Source organism: Protomyctophum parallelum (assembly GCF_964188405.1).
Source record: "Protomyctophum parallelum genome assembly, chromosome: 22".
Taxonomy (NCBI): Eukaryota; Metazoa; Chordata; class Actinopteri; order Myctophiformes; family Myctophidae; genus Protomyctophum; species Protomyctophum parallelum.
This window is the reverse complement of record NC_139714.1, coordinates 9,550,429-9,572,464: the sequence shown is the minus strand read 5'-3', so window position 1 is coordinate 9,572,464 and position 22,036 is coordinate 9,550,429. Positions and strand designations below refer to the sequence as shown.

Sequence of the window (22,036 nt, the reverse complement as noted above, 5' to 3'; positions counted from 1 at the left end):
ATACACTGCCCCCACTGCCACCCTTAAATCTCCATATATGGAGCTGACCTGTTCTGACATTCCATTGATCTGACCTCATCAAACCCTGTACACTCAAGACACGCTCCATATATGGCCAGTACAGAATTCATTCCATATGTTGATCTGACCCCAAATTGCCAGCACTCGCCCAGCGGTCTGATGCGTGCACGCGACCTCAGGGCGTCTTTTAACTATTTTTTCCCCCCTCCAAGTCCGTATATATATACGGACGTCGATGTTAGGTGGCGTCATATCCCAGGTCTGTATATATACGTACCCCAACGTATGCTCCGTCTATATAATGGTTGAGTCCTACGGAAGCTTTTAACATCGGTCCGGTTCCCCACCGTTCCAACTATACTATGGGATTGCAAATATAATCTCAGTGCAAACCAGTTGAAAGGAGGATTTTCAAACCTCTATAAATCGGAATCCAGCTGTCCTTGGTGGATCTTCTGCCATGATGATCCACATGTTAGATTTAATTTGTGCCTTTGTACCGCTTCTGACGAAAGGTAAACAGTGTGTGCTTGTTCCAATGCTGCTAGAGTGTGTGTAGTGTGTGTGTGTGTGTGTGTGTGTGTGTGTGTGTGTGTGTGTGTGTGTGTGTGTGTGTGTGTGTGTGTGTGTGTGTGTGTGTGTGTGTGTGTGTGTGTGTGTGTGTGTGTGTGTGTGTGTGTGTGTGTGTGTGTGTGTGTGTGTGTGTGTGTGTGTGGGGGGGGGGGGGGGGGTGTTTAAAGTGAACGCGTATGCCGTATGCTGGAACTGGGGTTCATGCTAACAGCTAGCGGTAGAGATAGAGTTAAAATATCTTAAAAACATTTTCGCAAAAATGCTAATTATTTCATGAATTAAAAAACAATATCCATGAACTACAAAGTATTTATTTAACAGATGTGCAAGCTCACAACGCGGTCACATTTGTGACGCATTGTGAGCTTGTAGATCGCCTCTTTTCACTAGTTTGGGTCCTCTGTGTGAGACATCAGAATTTCTCTTTTGGGTCTCGAGCTAAAAAGCTTGGTAAGGGCCTGCTCTAAACTCACATCCTCTGTCTCATTACCACTTTAAGTGGGGCGCTCGTCTCTTTCATTTTTGCACGTAAAATCACACAAATGGGACACATACGTTGTTCTTTTGATTCCGTTTTGTTTAGTTTGGGCATATTTTATTGCTTGCGTGCATTTCACAAAGACCCATTGTTGTAGCGGCAGCTGTTTTCTGTAAAATGTCTCCCCCCAATACCCACCCACCACACCCCCCTACTCCACTGTTCTTTTTTACACCAGCTCTTATGCCAGAGGAAGGTATTATAGGGCGGTAACATGCCCAAAGTTTACTGTTCATTTTGCACCAGCTCTCATGCCAGAATAAGGTATTACTCTGACTTTGTTCCACAGTTGGAAACACTCCCCATTGCAGTTAGAACTGCAGATTCAGTTTTTCCGCCTTAATCTGAAGACCGACCTCTTCAAACTCCACCTTAGCCCGTAGCACTTGTCCTAGCCTTGACGACCATACAGTCTTATGGAAAGGTTCAAATGCATTTCAGATGGCATATTTAGTTTTCTTTTAGTATTTGTTTACCTGGCATCCTATAGTTTATGTAGTTTCAATGTACAGAATTGATATATCTTTTAATATTATACTGTGACGAGACTAGGTTCTTGGTTGATCCTAGTTTACTGAGGCACTACGCTGTCTCGCTGCATTTTGTATGTGTTTACCGTGCTTATTGTAAGTCACCCTGGGCAAAGGGCATCTGCCAAATGCCTAAACTTTGAATTTTAAGTTGTTTTAGGGCGGTAACATGCCAATAGTTTGTTTCATTTACATGTGGGAAGGGAAATGTTTCCTTCAGTTCAACCCAATTGTCGTCTGTGTTCTGTGTTGCCATGTCCACTTTATTTGGGTTATTTCTAACGTCTAGTTGCTCATTTGTGTCTTGTCTTCCTAATGCTGTTTAAACCAGTCGTTCTCAATGTTTTTCATGTCAAGGACCCCCAAATTAATATTAATTTGTCCGACGGACCCCTCATCTGAAAATCGTTTGTCCCAACGAGGCACCCCAAGATTTGTAAATTGTACAAGCTCACACACTTTAGTGAGCTTGTAGATGTGCTCTTTTCAAATAGCTTGTGTGTGTGCTCATGTGCCATAGTCGCTTCTTTTGGGCTTGTTTTGGTAGTAGACCCGGTTGCTTGTTTCTCTCGCAAAGGCTGACAACACTGCCGGTAACATGGCCATTTTTTTCTTATTCGTGCGCATGTGGGAGGAGACATATTTCTTTCAGTTCAACAATAATCTCTGCCTGTTTTTTGTTTGTTTTTGCAATGGAATGAAAGAACAGCCATATAATAATCAGCACTGTGCACAAAACAAATTTCCGAAAGGACAAATAAAGTATCTATCTAGCGCTTGTAGAACCTCGCTGTACATCTAGGTAGTAGGGTTGTGATTGTGATCTTTTTAGGATTTTCAACGAATCCTGTTCCTAAAGATTCCCTCTTAAATTCTTAACATAAGACTCCAAAATTCACCCCAAACTGAACTGGAAGCAAAATCGCCTCAAGCTAATGTGACTACCGTCTTTTTCTAAGTCATTAGAAGTGTTAATATTGTTAACCGCGAGGTAGCGACAATTTAGTAATGAGCTACTAACATCGACGTTCTGTTCACACACCTCAATCTGAGACTCGATGTAGAGAAAAAAGTATTCTAAATCTTAACAGTTTTCGATAGCAGATCTGCAAGCTCGTAGTACGGCACTGATTGCTGCCCTACGAGCTTGTGGATCTGCTATTCTTCAATAGCTAAAGTATAACATAATGCTTAAAACACCAAAAGGGGTTCCCGACGCGTGCACCTATGGGTGCTTTTGTTTGTTAGGTGCTTGGACTGACATGCACAAGGACAATTTCGGCACGTGAAAAGGACATGAAAGGACCACAATGGAAATAAGCCGCTGTTCTATCCTTTTGATAATTGTTTGACAATGTATGTATTTTACATAATGTTTATCGATAAAGAGGTCAAAGGAAAACCCTAGACCTTTGCCCGGGGCATGGATAAGTGATAGAAATGCAGAATCGGTCAAATGTCAAATATATGTGCGTGCTCTAACATTTTAGAGTATTCCTTGAGAAGATAGACCAAAAAATACAAATGCAAAAGAAGGAAGCACAGGATTGAATACCGGTACTCAGGTTAGATAGACAAAAGATAACAAAGATATACACCCACGTACGTACGCAGTACGCACACACACGACTGCCCATGGCAAGTAAATTAAACGTCCGGGCAAGTGGAGTTTGCTTTCAGGTTGCCCGACGGGCAAGTGCATTCCGTCTTCATTAAATATTATGTAGACTATTATTATGAAGAAAATGTTTACTTTTTTACAACTAGCACTTGCACTCTTTCTGTTTTTTCAAAATGACTGTTGTCACTCGGCAGTTATTGGTTTGAATTTAACATTATCTTCTTCGGCAAGCGCAAATCATTTATAATGGAAAATTTACTTTGTGCGAACGGCAAGTGCCTCTGAGACGTTAGTGTTAACCTCTGCACACACGCGCACACACAGTGTCACACACGTGTGCGCACGCAATGGCGCATGTGATAGCATGTATGATGTACATGTTTGGAACATGAGCCTCATATGCAGGTGTGTACACTACAGTGCTTCAAAAAGTTGACGTCGAGCCCAGGCACTTCTGAATGTGTTGTTAAACGCACCTGTGAGCGCCACCACTACGATTGTCATGATGAGGACATTTTAAGTGCCATTTAATTATCACGTTTTTGGCATTGATCGTTGGAACATTATAGATGAAAAATACACTTCTGTCGGCTTTTAGGCTTTCTAAACAGAAATTGCACATGGCAGATATGGCAAATTACTGAAATGTACAAAGCGTTTTTTTTTGTGAGTGAAAATGTTTCAGTACGGAAGCGTTTCTGACTATTGAGAGTGAGACCTAAGCAACATAATTGATTATCTCATTTAATTATGTAATAATTGTGGCAGGCCAAGCACTTCTGCAGACACGAGGAGTGAAGCAAATGAATGTGGATTTGTCAGGGAACGCCTCAAGAATGCCAGCTATTGGTGTCCTGTGAGAGATAAGACCGTAGTGAGATTTCAAGCCTCACTTGGCGCCGTGTCCTTGGTGGATAAGGTGAAAACTCTTCAAATCCTTTTCCCATGGTGCTGAAAACCCCATAGTTTGACTTAAACCCTGTTTTATACATCAGTTGTTCTCAAAGTGGTGTCCGGCGGAGACCCCCAAGGGTCCTTGAGGGTGTTCTATGGGTTCCTGAGCAAAATTGCCTGTACCGGTAGTTAATATAATTTACTAGATTATGCACATTTTGATCATGCTCTTTATCTATTATCTATTTTATTCTCCCTCTGCTGTTTTTGCACTCCTTTTCTTTCTTTAAAATCTTTTCGAGTTGATTATTATTCTGCTGCTGTTATTACCTGCATTGTCTGAAGGAAGCCAAACCAAAATAAGTTTAGCTCTTCTGTAGTCTGTACCTGTACACAAGATGTAACGAAGTCCAACCTTGAACCTATTGCATCAACATCAGTTTAATCACTTTAAAAACCTATACATCAGCTATTTTATATAATGGCCAATCTACACGCTCACGACTGTGAGCTTGCTATTTAAAAAGAATCTTAGAATAAAAAGTAGAATGTGTTTGAAACACATTTTAACAACACACATCTTGTATTGTAATTTGGGGGTTCCTTCACATGAACATTTCTGAGAACCATTGTAATACACATGGTCCACCTGAACACTCTCCAAAGCGGACACATCTCCTTTTATTTACACACGCGCACACACACACGCACACACACACACACACACACACACACACACACACACACACGCACACACACACTGCGGTAATGAGTGTTGCATGTCAGAAAGTCCACATTTCCACACATGGCTTCATTTCCACACTTGGCACAGTGCAGCTTGCGTCAGAGTTCTGGAAAGCCACGGCATGGTCTTAAACATCCACCACACCCCCCACCCCCATTTGACGACTTTCAGAGGGTTGGCGCTGCGTCGAGGGCATCGGATCATAGTGTAATGTACTAGTATTTTCATCTTAAAAGCTACTGGCAGGTGCAGCATGGGTAAAAGGCAGGCAAAAAAAAAACGAGTGGTTTCAGACAGTTGAGGGTGAGTAGCCTACTGCGTAGCTGACTGTCCAGCGGTAGATTTCAGTATCGATTGGATTTTATCCGATACCAGTGCTAAACCGGTATTTTTAACCCATTCTGACCTGAGATCAGATTCATACGAGGTTTCCACTGGACACACACTGGTCTGATTAACCCATTCTGACCTGAGATCAGATTCTAAAAATGTCAGTCGTTCTTCGATTTTTCAAAAATAGCAGACCTACAAGCTCGTATCGCGCCACTCGGTGGCGCGATATGAGCTTGTAGATCTGCTATTTTTCAATAGCTAAAGCATAACATGATGCTGACACCAAAATGGGTGCCCGGTCAGAATGGGTTAATATGGTGCCGATGCCTACAGTGCCAGAACCGACACTTTTCAATACAAATTATGGTCAATTACATAACGGTAATTCCTTTGCCAAGGACATTTTGAATAAAGTTGTACTACCGGGGTACACTTGGGTTTGCCAGCGCTGCCTTACTTTTGTGCTGATTCTAGATCAGCCCAACACGGGTTACGCAGCACTACAATACCCTGCATTCGCTACTCTACGGTATTGGTGGTGGTGGTACAGGACCAGTCCTATAGTCGGTACTCAACCCTATCCATCGGTAACGTTCGTTTTGCACAGCTCGGCCTGTTCCACCGTACATTTTGTGTGTGCACCTCTTCAGCCGCTCCTCGTAAAAAAAGGGAAAGGGTGTGTGTGTGTGTGTGGGGGGGGGGGGGGGTGTATACTGGCTGCAGACCGGACCCCGCTGGCTGATCTGTTAATGGGCCTCGCTCCGCTCGCTGGGTGTCTGGCTGACACGTGTGCCTGCCGCGCGTTTGATCCAGCCTCTGGTAGAGTCCACGGATACAACCTGGCCTTCTCTACATGCGTCTGGATTCATTTACTCATGCTCCTAAGGGCACGCACACACATACACACACACACACACACACACACACGCGCACGCACACGTGCATAAACACAGAGCTTAGTACATAATGTTAAGATGATGTTACTGGTAGTTGTATGAAGCCATTTAGAATACTTGAGCAGTTTGTCCCTGAGGACATGTCAAGGACCCACACATCTATGTACGTTGGTTAATGTATTGGGCTAAAGTCGGTTAAACGGAATTTGATGCTATATTAACTCATTTGGCTGGGGACCCCCTGGTACCCCATCAAGGACCCCTGGGGGTCCCCGGATATCTAGACCACTGGTCTAGACATCCTATAACTGTATAACGCATCACTCTATGTAAATGTAATCGGAGAATAGTGAGATCGTAATCGGTGCTTTGCTGTACACAATTTAATAATTAACGCTGACGAAGGCCACACACAAAAAGGACATACAATGAATGCTGGCATTTTCTTTATTTCAACGTATTTATTCGAGCCTTGCACCGTAAGGACTTTATTCTAACCTGGAGTGGTTGTCTGCTGCGGCAGTACTTTCTTACACAATTTAATAATCCCCGGATTTGTTACTCAGTTAAAAATTTCATATTTTTTTGTCGCTTAGCCAGGTGTGAGTGTGCAAGGTGTGTGTGTGTGTGTGAGTGTGCAAGGTGTGTGTGTGTGCGCGTGCGTGCGTCTCTCTAGATCAAGATAAAGATAAAAACCGGAGCGGTTTATGGGGAAAACTAGTTTCCAAATCCACTGTGGAACGCAGCGCTGGAGCGGGTTCAACATGACTTGATGAATGCATCAGGTACCAAATACAATGCAGAGGGGAAGGCTTGCCATTCAGTGAGCGAATGTCCCCTTCTCGACTTGATTCAGGAGATACATTTCATGGAGAAGCTGACACACCGTCTGAGACTACAGGAAGAAAAGGAGGACAAATGGTATAAATGGACAATATTTGAGTATGGGGGAATGAGAGTCAATAGTAAATGCCTAGATACATTTATGTAACAAATTTGAATGTGGATGTGGATGTCGATGTCTTTTTATTTTTCTGTTCTTTTTTCTTTTTTCTTTGTATGTTTGTGGTGTTGTTGTGTACTGTAAGTTTTTTGTCTGTCCTGTAAAACTAATAAAAATTTAAGTAAAAATAAATAAATAATAATGTCCCCTTCTCTACACAAGGGAGGCCAGATTAACCTGGTGACTGTGGAAAAAGTTACCTCAACACTTTTCTCTGAACCAACGGCGGCCAAGCAAGATCTCATAATATAAAACCATGGCTTGTAGGTTGTCACAAATACACCCTGGCAGTGCTTATCACTCTTTTCATTAATAAACGTGCATTCCTGGCTGCAGATATGTTCATCACGGCATGTTTTAAGTCGGCATATATTGTGTGTCTGTTTATTTCAAACGCTAAATCAGATTGGGACATGATGGAGTGCCACAAGGCATTACCGCCCCCTGCCCAGCCATTTTCACACCTTCACTTTTACAAAGTGATTTAGTCTCGGCCTGTCACAATTATTACATTATGGCCTAATCGCAATTACTTAAGATAATCGCAATATCTTTATCATTTCCATGTTGAAAAATGTTCAACATTATTTAAAAAAAATAGTGGAAATGGCAGATCGGCCAAGGTATGAAGTTATTAAATGATGTGTTATTTGTCGTCTTCCCTGTGCACTTTTCGTTTAGGAAGTCTAAAAGCCAAACAGAAAGGCTATTTTTTTATTAATGTGTTCCAGTGTAGCAACACAATAAAATCGCTATAATTTGGGTGACAATCATAAATTAATGTAAAATGTCCTAATCGTGACAGCCCTAATTGAGTCATGATGTTGGTCTGCTATAGTGAGGAACTACAGCTGAATGATTGTCATATAATTACCATAGTCCAGAGTGTAACCCACGCACTGCACTGGGAGTGTTGAGAGAGAGAGATCGAGAGAGAGAGAGAGATTGAGCGAGAGAGAGAACGTGTTACCTTTTCGCTGTGGGGTAGCTTTTCAGTTCAGGTTACTGTCGGCTTCGAGTGAATGAGGTTTTACCGAGTGAGTCACACACACACACGTCACACACACAAACACACACACACACACACACACACACCATCGACGTCTTCGGGTTGTGGTGTTTCGTTTGAGAAGAATCTGAATGAATTTCGGAAAGCTATCTTGACACCTATAGCGCCTTCGTCCTTCACCCCTCGCACCGCTGCCCTTAGGACTGAATAGTTACCACTGAAGTTAGATTTCTGGGGTTAAATTGAATTGACATAGACAAAGATCCTGCAGGATTTAAAACACATCTAATGATTATTCTTTCAACGTTCAAAAGGTAGAAAATATCGAAGGAATCTGTGATGGCAGCTTGACTGGGACGTTGTTGGCCTTCGTGATTAGAAACCACTACTATCCCTTTGGTTTCATCTGGCAAATTTTTTAAAGCAAATAAAATTAACTCAAATCTTTGCTTCTGGGGGGTCCCTGGATCCAAAAAAATTTAGATGGACGGGTTTCGCGGCCATATTCATATTGGGGGTCCATGACTTGAAAAGGTTTTGAGCACCGCTGATATAGCAACATACGTTTAAAAAGAAACTGTTAAAAAGAAACATTTAGAAGACATTTTGTAGAATTGTCCTCGTGTCTTAAATGGCTTAACGCATGCTTAGCAATCGCAATAAATGAAAGCCACAACACTTGGTCTGAAGACACAGATTGTTTATACACCAGACATGGATGACAAGTGTTTTTGTGCACGCTCCCACTGCACCATGTGCTCAATGACCACAGCCTGAGCCGCCGGGGCACGGCTGGAGGCCTCGCCATTACATCAGAGATCTTTATTTTTTTTAAAGCGTATAATTGGACTCATTAAAGAGACTCCCTCCCCCCACCCGTTTTAAAGAGCTCTCTCTCTCTCTCTGTCTCTCTCTCTCCCTCTCCTCTCTCTCTCTCTTTCCATCTCAGGCTCTCGGTTCCGTGTTTCCCCCCCAAGCCCCCCCCCATCCTCCCACTTTCACACTGCCTCATTCCTAGCGGTGACCTGCTCCGTGACCCCAGGCTGGTGTCCTCCCCCCCCCCCCCAACCCCCCACACACACATGCTAGAAGATGCAGACAATATACTTATTACTTAGTTCCCATGGTTGGTTTAGACTGCAACCTTTCTGTTCTCAAATGCAAACTGCTCCACTCCAGAACCCCTCCTCCTCCTCCCCTTCCCAATGGCCTCTATCCAGACCACTCCTCATCCGTGGCTCCATTCTGTAGTCTTCCATAGCCAGAGTCTCTCTAGTCTGTAGTCTCCGGTGATTTGGGCATTATGTGCCCCAGGAACATTGTGAGTACTGTGTGTGTCCACTTACTCCGCTACCCCTCATTTGGTGCCGGAAACGCATGCACTGTGTTCTGCTCGGCCCTTAACAGGGGCCAAACGCATGCACTGTGTTCTGCTCGGCCCTTAACAGGGGCCAAACGCATGCACTGTGTTCTGCTCGGCCCTTACAGGGGCCAAACGCATGCTCTGTGTTCTGCTCGGCCCTTACAGGGGCCAAACGCATGCACTGTGTTCTGCTCGGCCCTTACAGGGGCCAAACGCATGCTCTGTGTTCTGCTCGGCCCTTAACAGGGGCCAAACGCATGCTCTGTGTTCTGCTCGGCCCTTAACAGGGGCCAAACACATGCACTGTGTTCTGCTGGGGGCCCTCAGGGGACAAGAGATGAGAATCCTGTGCCTTCACATTTTTGCTGTAACGTGCTAACATCCCCATTACACGTTGTCCTTCAGGAAACGTTTGCGCGGCCGTTTGGCCTTGCTTCACTGCTCTTTTTATCGTCTGCATTGCTCCCCCCCCCCCCCCCCACCCCCAACTTTCCGCCTCTTTCTGTGCAGAGAGTGAGAGCGTGAAGTTGAACGCACTGCGCTTTCTGTTGCCAAGCCCAAGGCTTCAAATGTCTCTCTGGCCTCCGTTCAGCTGTCCAAACATCAGGTTCTCCGTTGCTCATACTTAACACATTAACTGCCATATATTTAGTTCTTTTCTGAATTTACTGCCAGTTCTTTTGCGTGGTGCAACCACTCCTATAGACAGCTATGTGTGGGTTTGTCCGAGCACTTTTGTTTGGTTTTCACAACTTACTGTACACTACAGTACAGGGACCACCTGGGGACCCCCACATGGTAACTGTCATTTCTCAACCATTTTGGACGCGGGGCGGCTCGCCGGAAACCAGGCCGGCAGGCCAAAAACGCAAACTGGGAAAATAAATCGGAGATGGAAGCATTTTTATAAACTGGACGGGCTGGATTATTTTTGGCTTAACCACGTGATTTCCGGGTGGAGTGTTCTCCTGAAAGTCATAGATAGCATCATTCATAAGGTGGAGTGTTCTCCTGAACGTCATAGCATCATTCATAAGGTGGAGTGTTCTCCTGAATGTCATAGCATCATTCATAGGGTGGCGAAGAGCACCCTCTCTAGCGTAATATCTGAAAACACTGAGTCTGAGTCCATGGCAGTCAATAAAGGACCTTGGGACCACGTTACTAAGTTCAACCAATCTTCATATAATTGTGAGTAGACTGAAATGTTGGTCTAGTGTCCAGTCCACACACCAATGCAACTCCTTGCAACATGCAACTACATGCAACCATTATCCCCAATGGCAGTGCTTGCAAAGAGTTGCATTGGTGCAGAATGTTTTGGTGGAATGAGTTGCGATTAGTTGCATTGGTGTGGTCTGGCCAAGCTTTATTGAGGACCGAACGCCGAATATATGAAGATGAGGTTGAAAAGTTCGAGCAACCCCCTTGAGGTGGTTCGGGCCGGGGGTCCCCAGAAAACCCCTATATTATCCCATTCTGAACGGGAACCCATTTTGGTGTCAGCATCATGTCGTGCTTTAGCTATTTTTTTTTAAATCGAAGAGCGACTGACATTTTTAGAATCTGATCTCAGGTCAGAATGGGTTCATCAGACCAGTGTGTGTCCAGTCGGAAACCTTGTATGAATCTGATCTCAGGTCTCAGTTGTTTGAAAATTGCCAATCTAATATGGGGGTCCTTGACAACGTAAATGTTTTATAAGAACTGTCTTGCGGAGTGAGGGCTTTGCCAAAATGGTGCCATCTCCATGGGATGATTCACCAAACGCAGCACACACACACACACACACACACACACACACACACACACACACTCGCTCACTCTGCTGGGGTTGTCTAGACTTGCCCCCATGTGGAAGAAAGGAAAGACGAGAGGGAAATGTCCTTCCTTCATTCATTGTCAATCTCTGTGTTTTATAACTCCACATGTGTCTGTCCTGTAAGGTTAAATGTTTTAGAACTCCACATGTGTCTGTCCTGTAAGGTTAAATGTTTTATAACTCCACATGTGTCTGTCCTGTAAGGTTAAATGTTTTAGAACTCCACATGTGTCTGTCCTGTAAGGTTAAATGTTTTAGAACTCCACATGTGTCTGTCCTGTAAGGTTAAATGTTTTAGAACTCCACATGTGTCTGTCCTGTAAGGTTAAATGTTTTAGAACTCCACATGTGTCTGTCCTGTAAGGTTAAATGTTTTATAACTCCACATGTGTCTGTCCTGTAAGGTTAAATGTTTTAGAACTCCACATGTGTCTGTCCTGTAAGGTTAAATGTTTTAGAACTCCACATGTCTGTCCTGTAAGGTTAAATGTTTTAGAACTCCACATGTGTCTGTCCTGTAAGGTTAAATGTTTTAGAACTCCACATGTCTGTCCTGTAAGGTTAAATGTTTTAGAACTCCACATGTGTCTGTCCTGTAAGGTTAAATGTTTTAGAACTCCACATGTGTCTGTCCTGTAAGGTTAAATGTTTTATAACTCCTGTCCTGTAAGGACAGACACATATATATACATTTAAAAATATGTATATATTTACATTTTCCGCTATTCGATAAATCTAATACGTAATCAGTGGAATATTTATGGCTGGATCAGATCCAAGGACTTGTGTGCTGTGGTTCTCAACCTTTTTAGGCCATGACACCCCAAAATAATAATTTAAATTGGGGATCTCCCACCCTGACAAGCACTTGACATCTTGTTTGACTCTGTTCCACAGATAAATATTGTGAAAAAAAATATTTTCACGATAATTGTTGCCTCTTTCTTATTCTTATATAACAATTGTAAAAAATCCTGTCGGGACCCCGACCCACAGGTTGAGAAGCACTGCCGTAGTGAGCCAAGCCCTGGTGTAGGTTATTGCAATCATTTTTTCTTTTAAATCACGATAATCCATACTGACGACATTCCACTAGGAATAATTACCACTTAACCCATTCTGACCTGAGATCAGATTCATACGAGGTTTTCCACTGGACACACACTGGTCTGATTAACCCATTCTGACCTGAGATCAGATTTAAAAAAAGGTCAGTCGTTCTTCGATTTTTCAAAAATAGCAGACCTACAAGCTCGTATCGCGCCACTCGGTGGCGCGATATGAGCTTGTAGATCTGCTATTTTTCAATCGCTAAAGCATAACATGATGCTGACACCAAAATGGGTGCCCGTTCAGAATGGGTTAAACCCTCTATACTTGATAAAAGTGACCTGGAAAGAGTGCATAATTGGTACGCTGTCATTTCACTATAGTCTACACAAACGAATTTGCCAAAAATGGCCGATCTACAAGCTCACAAGTCACAACCCATTGCAATGTTGTTGTGGGCTTTTAGCCCAGCATAGAGATGCTAGGGGGTTTAGGTTAACAAAAGTGTTAAGCCCATTTTGAATATCTCAATAATATCGTTAATCACAATTACTTTTGTCACAGAAATCATGACAGGAAATGTTGATATGGTCCCATCCCTACTGGTGTGTGTGTGGACGTGGTCAGTACTGCCTGCAGAAAGTGACCTCTGTGTGTCGGGCCTGGCGTGGCTGCCTGCTAGGTCCCTCCGTATTCTGACCCCATCCCTGACCCCGGCCTATATCCAATCTAGCGCTCTATCTTTGTCGTTACATTACGTGCTTTTGCCGTACTTTTATTGTGCGAAGAAACTATGGAAAACAAAACCATTTTCTCATTGCACTGGGTGGGCACTTTGTGCGGGGGTGGACTGAACTCAAAGTGGAATATGAATTAACGTGTGTGTGTGAGCCCCGTCTTCATTCAATGCTTTCTCTCTCTCTCTGTCTCTCTGCCGACTGTGTCCCAGCCAACAAGGTCGTCTGGCCTGCAGGTCCACTCCACTGGGCTGGAGCTTGTGTCCTGTCCTCGATACTACATCCCTTTAGCCGGAGCCAGGAGACGAAGCTTTAGATGGAACTTAGATATTATGTCAGGACCCGTCTGTCAGGATCCACATGATCCGGAGTGAGCCGTTTGTTTTTCGCCGCGCTGAAAGAGAAACCTGTGGCTTGTTATTCTTCTCTGTCGAGGAATTCCAAGTGTGTCGCGGGGTCTCCTCTGCCTCTCCGCAGGGGCCTCTGCCCTGTTTACCCTCTCGGCTGCTCGTAAACTCTTCCCCTCTCGTCGCTGCGTGGTCGAAGTCCCTCTGTGCTTGTGGTTATAGGTTCACACTGCTGGCCAGTGCCTGGCGGTGGGTTGGGGGGATGGGTGCAGCAGGACATGCTGTTAGGTGGGGGAGCACAGGCTCTGTCCAGCTGGGAGGTTAATTAAGGCAAACAAGCAGCACAGCGGTTTCTGACCCCCCCCCGCCCCCACCATGTGGCTTCACACACTGATTCATAAAAAGTAATGGGTGTTACAAATTAGGGCTTCATACACACATGTTGAACATTTATTGTCGTCGAAATATCAACGTTCACGTTATACATAGTATCGTGAAACGGCTGCCTAAACTGCAATAACTGGTGTATACTGAACTGTATTCTGAACAGGTCTGGGGGGGGGGGGCACGTTGTGAGCTTCATCAGATATTTTATAGACTGATATTAGGATGTAGGTGTAGGATATAATAGGTGTGTGCATGCTTGTTGTGTGCGTGTCGTACTCTCTTCTTTTGGGCCTGTTTTCGTAGGCCTGATAGCTTCTTTCCTATGATCGGACACTGGAGGATTAATACAGGACACACACACAGATCTTTCAATTCAATGTTCTCATGGCAAGTTTGTTTCTCTCAAGTAGACACACAGGTCTGCCTCTTGTGTTGCATTTTGGTTACTAGGCAACCAAATGCTGAGTGTATGCACTACTATGCAGTACTTGAGAGAGCAGTCTCCCAATGTCTGTCTGCCTACTGGTATCTCAGACAGCACTCCTGTCTGTCTGTCTGTCTAGCCGAATTGGCTAATGTAGCTTGTTTTGTTCACACAATAAAAACAGTACAGGAGGCAACAATAAGAAGAAAATAGACACTGCAGTAAGTGTGTGTGTGTGTGTGTGTGTGTGTGTGTGTGTGTGTGGGGGGGGTTTGTGAAATGGGACATTCTGCGCAATGACTTGACTACTTTTACTTTTGGTACTTTCCAGACTATTACTTGTAACAGAGTATCCATGTTGCATTATTGATACTTGGCCTAGGTTTGGGCTTAACCCATCCTGTTCACACACATTCACAGTTCACACGGCGGGGTCCGAGCCCCGGGGGCTAGGCTGGTCACTGATAATTCTACCGTTCCTTAACCACCTATTAGTGTCCTATCCACACTAGCTCTTTAGACACCATGTCATTTATTTAGGGTCTATAACCCCCGGAAAGTTGGCGTGAAACTTTGCTCGAGAGCAGGACCCAGAAAAGTCCACAGCCCAATTAAAATATAGCGGTGTTAGCCATGATGGTGGGATGAGATTCTTCTCAGTCAAAAAATTTATCAACTTTTATTGTCACATCACTGGTTTACAGTTGTAAAGAAGTGGGTGAAATGAGTTGTTGCATAAGCTCCATCATCCATTATTTTTAGCAGTGGGAGATGGGGAGGGTATAATTAACCAGCTGGGGACTCTGTGGACCCCCCCGGTCCACAGAGTCCCCAGCTGGTTAATTCAGTATATCATCAGAATCTGTTTAACCACTTGATCTACAAGATGATTTGTCAGACTTCTGATTGGTCCCTGACTGTCGTGACTGACTGACCAGCAGGCTCTTGTTCCGCCAAGACTTGATAAAGGGCGAATTGGGTCCAGACGAGTAGATTATGCACTGTGGTCACTGGTCTAAAGTAACTAAGTACATTTACTTAAGTACTGCACGTCAGTACAATTTTGAGCTATTTGCACTTTACTTGAGTATTTCCAGTTTCCAATACTTCCACTACATCTCGGATCCAAATATTGTACTCTTTATTATTTTATTTTTTTTAAGTACATTTTATTCAAAGAGTTTGACATCATATGCAGTTTTCACAGAAAGAGAATATGACTCTTCGTTTTTTACATTTTCTCCCACAACTCCTTTCCCAGTCCTCCCCACCCACCCACCATCTTTCCCCACGAGGCCAGACATACAAACAACATAGGTATAAAAAAACAATAATTTGAGTACAAAGCAATACACACAACATACAGTATATACAGGTATAAAACCAATAGGTAGATAAGATACTAAGACACAAAGAAAGGGATCACATGGTTATGGTTAATAAACAACTTCAATGGGGGGTAAGATTAACAATAATACAAACTGGTAAATACAAATAAAACAAAGTAATATTAAATAAAAATAATTATATATATATATATATATATATATATAAAAAAAATAAAAAAAAAACCCTATATATATATATATATATATATATATATATATATATATATATATATACATATAAATATTGTACTCTTCAGCCTGATATACATTTTGACCATTTGAAAATGCAAGCTTACAAGGCGTTTTCTGATTTGTTTATTTGAGAGCTATTCAATAAAAAATAAATCAAAACAAAATCTAGAAGTTTGTGAAAATCTTAAAGATTCTTTTTAAACATTTAAATTTCATTTTTTTTTTTAATTCTAAAATAACAAGAAATCCTGGAAATTGTTTTTAAATTGTTTTTCATTATAACCAGTCATTTAATATTGCCAACATGTGACATGAAAAGGTTTGAGAACCACTGCTGGTTTTTCTTCCCGTCTTTTCCCTGGTGGTATGATGTCTGGTGGTATGACCAACAGACGCTTATGCCATCGCTAAACGGAAAATATATTTTTGTTTTACTGTCCATTATATGATGAATTAAGACATTTCGCTTTAGCAGATTTCCCATGTAGGGCATGGGGGGGAAAAAATGCAGAATGTTCTGTTTGTTTCTGTTTCTGAGTTTTTATTTTATTGTGCAATATGGATGCAGTGATTTATATGTTATGTCCTATAAGTCCATGTAGGCCGGGCACCTCTGGTGCATATGACACAAAAGACACATTATTTATCTTCACCCGACAATTTCCCGACAGTTCCTGACATGGCTGTGTTGTTCCTCTCTGGTCTGCTTAGGTACATGTATTGACATGGCTGTGTTGTTCCTCTCTGGTCTGCTTAGGTACATGTATTGACATGGCTGTGTTGTTCCTCTCTGGTCTGCTTAGGTACATGTATTGACATGGCTGTGTTGTTCCTCTCTGGTCTGCTTTAGGTACATGTATTGACATATGTAGCTGTGTTGTTCCTCTCTGGTCTGCTTAGGTACATGTATTGACATAGCTGTGTTGTTCCTCTCTGGTCTGCTTTAGGTACATGTATTGACATGGCTGTGTTGTTCCTCTCTGGTCTGCTTAGGTACATGTATTGACATGGCTGTGTTGTTCCTCTCTGGTCTGCATTAGGTACATGTATTGACATGGCTGTGTTGTTCCTCTCTGGTCTGCTTAGGTACATGTATTGACATGGCTGTGTTGTTCCTCTCTGGTCTGCTTTAGGTACATGTATTGGACGGACTGGGGTGAAATTCCAAAGATCGAGAGAGCGGGCATGGACGGGACCAATCGCGCTATGATAATCGACAAGGACATCTACTGGCCCAACGGGCTGACACTGGACTACAGCCAAGAGCAACTCTACTGGGCCGACGCTAAATACAACTTCATACACCGCTCCAACCTGGATGGAACCTCAAGGTACAACCCCCAGCCCCTCACACACACACACTAGCTTCTGTCTATCAGTCTAGACCCGAAAGAGAACTGGACCCAAACTACTGAAAATAGCCGATCTACAAGTTCACGACGCGTAGCAATGTGCCACGCTTGAGCTTGTGGATCTGCTATTTTCACCACCTTGTTTTTTTTTATTCTGAATCATGACATTTCTTAGATATTTTTCTTCAATTATTCATGATGTTCTTTTAATGAAAAAGTATACATAATTTTGAAATAACCCAGTGTTTGGGAAACGGCGGTCTAAGACTAGTGGGTAGGCAACAGGTGGCCCATGGGCCAGAACTGACTGTGACAGTTTGTTGACTTTTGGGGGCAAAATGCAACTTTTTGCATTGTTCACAAGTGAGTTCACACACATGAGTCTGTCACTCAATTCAATTCAATTCAAATGAGCTTTATTGGCATGAGAAAACATGAATATAATAAACAGTGTGCAGTAGGTCTAGAGGTCTACTCGGTACAGATAGTAGTCTGTGGTTGTATTCCATTGGCTAACCTTTTATCGCAGCAGTTCTTGCTGCTGTGTTTGCACATTGTCGTATTTCTCTCAGTCGGTATGGGAGTTTTTTGTCATTGGTCAGGTTTTCAAACTCACTTTGAGTGTATATGTAATCTGTGGGAAGTATGTGTCTCTGATGGAAAGTGTAGTTGGGTGGGTGCATAAGTATAGTCTGTCTTCCCTTGGGAAGTCTGTCTGTCTGTCAGTCTGTCTGTGGCAGACTTTCTCTATTGCCAAGCTTTGTTTGCGTAGCCAGCCTTCAATCTGCCTTTGCAATGCATATTGCCCCAGCAGTGATATTAGTATGGCTTAGCGAGGCTAATGTTTGCTGAGTCTGTACCTAGTCAAGGCTTTCCTTTTTGGGTCGTTTACAGCGCTCAGGTATTCAGCCAATGTATATTCTCTTTTTAGTGCTAGATAGCAGTCCATTTTGGGGGGGTATGCTATTTGTGTTTTAGCAGCCCCTCCCTTTCCATGAATACACTTTTGTAATCGGACATTAGCAGACAGAAATGTAGAAAACTGTCCCTGCGATAACTGCAAGACATTTCACTTAACACATTTTCCATAAGAAACTAAATGGGAAATGACTGCGCTGGTGCAGTGAACGATGTCACTCACCATTCCCTTGCTATCTCCAGACACCTGACATGACTCATGACATCTCTTGGCTTTAACCAACATGTCAACCTCGGGGACCAGTTTGTGAGCAGTCGTTATTGTCATAATGTCACTCAGTGTCACCTGTGGGAGCGCAGTTTGGATTTATTGCAGAGACAAGCCTGCTCACGTAGATGGAGGTTGAGATTTGTTGAGTCTGTGGAGTCGGTCGTGAGTCTCCTGACTTTTGGTAAACGTGGATGGATTGCTGTGGAGTTTTGCAGTGCTGCTTCAAGCTCGTTTAACGTTTGCGTTATTTGTCCGTCCTCGTCCTCCTGGGTAGTCTTATTTTTCCTCTGTGTGACACCGACATCTCTGTGTAGTTTGACTGTGTTGAGAATTCCTTTGCAACATACACGTTTCCGTGAGCATATGAGACAGGTTTGCTGTTGAACTCGCAGAAGAAAACGTGATTTGTGACTTTCCAATTTAGCTGTCGACTGTCGAACACCCGGCCTTCAATGTCGAGCTTTCTCTTTTTGGACATACTTTTGAACCACAGCAGAAAACCGCCTCAGCTTGGCTAACGGCTGATACTTACCCGAGTTTTCTGTGTGTCTGACAACGTGGTTTATGCAAAGTGAAGCGCCGCCACGTACAGTAACTGCCGTCTATTGTTAATGCGGTTTACACAGCAATGAATGGATCGCATTTGTTTCTTTTTCATCAATCTCGTCGGGCGGCCAGATTTGGCAACGCTGTTAATTTAAAGGCTTTAGATTTGTATCTTACACAACCACTTAAAGGCTTTAGATTTGTATCTTACATAACCACTTAAATCCATACATACTATCGATAGAGGGCTATATTTTGTGCCACCCCTTAACCCTTATCCCTAAACTTATTTGCCATTTTTTACTATTTAAAAAAAAACGTTTAAAATAGTTCAAATAGCCGATCTACAAGCTCACAACGTGTCGAGGTAGATTGGCTAGTAACTATTTTAAAATGTTTTTCAAAATAGTAAAAAATGACAAATAAGTTTAGCCCATTCTGACCGGGCACCCATTTTGGTGTTAGCATCATGTTATGCTTTAGCTATTGAAAAATAGCAGATCTACAAGCTCATATCGCGCCACTCGGTGGCGCGATACGAGCTTGTAGGTCTGCTATTTTTGAATAAAATCGAAAAAGACTGACATTTTTATAATCTGATCTCAGGTCAGAATGGGTTCATCAGACCAGTGTGTGTCCGGTGGAAACCTCGTATGAATCTGATCTCAGGTCAGAATGGGTTAGGGATAAGGGTGGCACAATATAGGGCCCACTATACAGGGTACTAGAGCTGAGTTGGCTCTGTAGTCTGTACTGCTTTTCTCCCCTTTACACCAAAACTCTTCACCAGAAAATAGCCGAGCTACAATGCGACGCATTGGGAGCTTCGTAGATCTGCTATTCTAGGTTAATGTTACCAAAGATTACATTATGGTTCAACAATGGATGCTGTGGTTAAACACAACAACCAGATGAACCCCAGAAGCTTGCCTCTTCTGGGAAGAACATTTGCCAAACAATAGCCAACCTAAAAGCTCACAACATGTCGTAGCGGCTATTTTTGCTGTATATTTTTGATGTAGACCACTTTTTCCCAAACACTGGGTTAGGACCCATTTGTGGGTCACGGACAAATGTTTATGGGTCCATTTATTTTCGGTTTCCTATGTTTTGTTTTTAATTATTATTATTTTGAATTTTTCGAAAATCATCCCCAATTTTTGTTCTTTTCCAGTAATTTCATGAAGGTATCAATGAAAAATCTAAGAAATTAGAACAGAAATGTTTAAGAAGTATTGAAATTGGCCCGCAATGCAGTGCGAAGCAAACCGTTGTGAGCTTGTAGATCTGCTATTTTCACTACTTCGGGTCCTGGGCAAACGTCTAATTTCCGTTTTTGGGTCTTGCGCTAAAACGTTTTTGGGAACCAATGGTGTGGACAATTCGTCAAAGTACAGTTGTATCTGAAGGCCCGGTTCTCTAAGACTGGATACATCTTCCGAAAGTCACACCATTTTTGGCACAATGAGCTAATGCAGTGGTTCCCCAAGTGGAGTCTGGGGATCCCCAGGGGTCCTTGATGGAGTTCCAGGGGGTCCCCACCTAAATGATAGTTTGGGACCAAATGGACCCTCTTGGGTCTGTAACTCTGAGGGTGTACAAATGGAACCAAATGGACGCGAACGGGTCCATTTGGTTCCATTTGTACACTCTCGGGAGTTAAATTAACATTGATTTTACAATATAATTTGTGGGTCCCAGAGATACCATAAAATGGGGGTCCTCAGACTAATGCATGTCAAACATGGGGGTCCTTGAAATTAAATGGGTTATGGGGGTCCATGGAAAATGTCTTTAAATGGGGGTCCGCGGGCCAATTGGTGTCAATTCTTCCTCTTGGTCCTCTCCTTGAGGACCTTTGGGAACCAGAACCACTGAGCTAATGAGTGAAGGCCGTATTGACGTGGTGATGTGTCTTCCAGGGAGGTGGTGGTCAAAGGCGACCTCCCCCACCCCTTCGCCCTGACCATGTACGAGGACACGCTGTTCTGGACCGACTGGAACACCCACTCCATCCACTCCTGCCGGAAGCAGACGGGCGAGGAGCGACGGAAGGTCCACTCCGACATCTTCTCCCCCATGGACATCCACGTGTTCAGCGCCAAGCGACAGCCCTTATGTGAGTATATAGCAGGCCATTCACCCACCCCGAAAATACATCCCGCATTCATATTTAGAACCGATAAACGGACCGAATAACCCATTCTGACCTGGGAACGATTCTACAAATGTCTTCTAAATCCTGACCGTTTTCTTGAAAAAGCCGTGTTTTTCTATGTCAGTCGTTCTCAAACACTTTCATGTCACTTTTCACGATTCTTCAAAGATAGCAGACATACAAGCTCGTAGCGCGCCACTCGGTGGCACGCTATGAGCTTGTAGATCTGCTATTTTTCAATAGCCAAAGCATAACATAATGCTAACACCAAAATGGGTTCCCGCCTAAAATGGGATAATTAAACCCGAGGCCGATTCTAGTCATTCTACAAATGTGTTCTAAATCCTTCTAAAAAACGGTTTTCTGAAAGGCATTATGTTTCTATATCGTCAAATGTTTTCGTGTTGAGGACAACCAAAATTATATTTATTTATTTAGATTCAGGTTTTCAATTCCTGAATCTTTCATAGCTTTTTCCTCGAGACCTGTATGAAAACGACAGACAAAGCGCGGTGGATTCGTTTTTTAAGGCCGCGCTTTGCATTCAACTCACCTTTCCCCCCCCCCCACCATTCTTGCGTGATGGCCACACAAGACAATAGAACCCTTGTTCTGTTCTGTCCCTCGTCATATCTATGCAAAGATCTTTTTTTTTTCTGAGAGAGGGAGGGGTGTGCTGTGGTGTTGGGTGGGGGTCCACATTCGGTCACCTCCACCTCCACCTCCTCCTCCTCCTCCTCCCCCTGGTCTCCTCCCTACTAACGCGATGCGCTCCGGGTGCCCCCTCCCGCTCCGGGTGCCCCCTCCCGCCTTGTGGTGGGCTTCCGCGCCACTACCCCGCGCTCTGTTGCGCTGGGCCGCACTGCACTGCCTGGCCTTCGTACCACTGCACTGCGGTCAAAATACATATCATTTTCG

At 43.4% G+C, this 22,036-nt stretch overlaps 1 protein-coding gene across 1 annotated transcript in view; it reads left to right on the top strand.

The window, feature by feature from the left end:
* Positions 1–22,036, top strand: part of lrp6 (low density lipoprotein receptor-related protein 6) — a 96,611-nt gene that overhangs the window by 17,505 nt on the left and 57,070 nt on the right. Inside the window, exons 3-4 of the mRNA XM_083757703.1 lie at positions 17,007–17,204; positions 20,883–21,079. Of these exons, the coding sequence (XP_083613829.1) occupies positions 17,007–17,204; positions 20,883–21,079 (395 nt within the window). The remainder of the gene's footprint in view (positions 1–17,006; positions 17,205–20,882; positions 21,080–22,036) is intronic.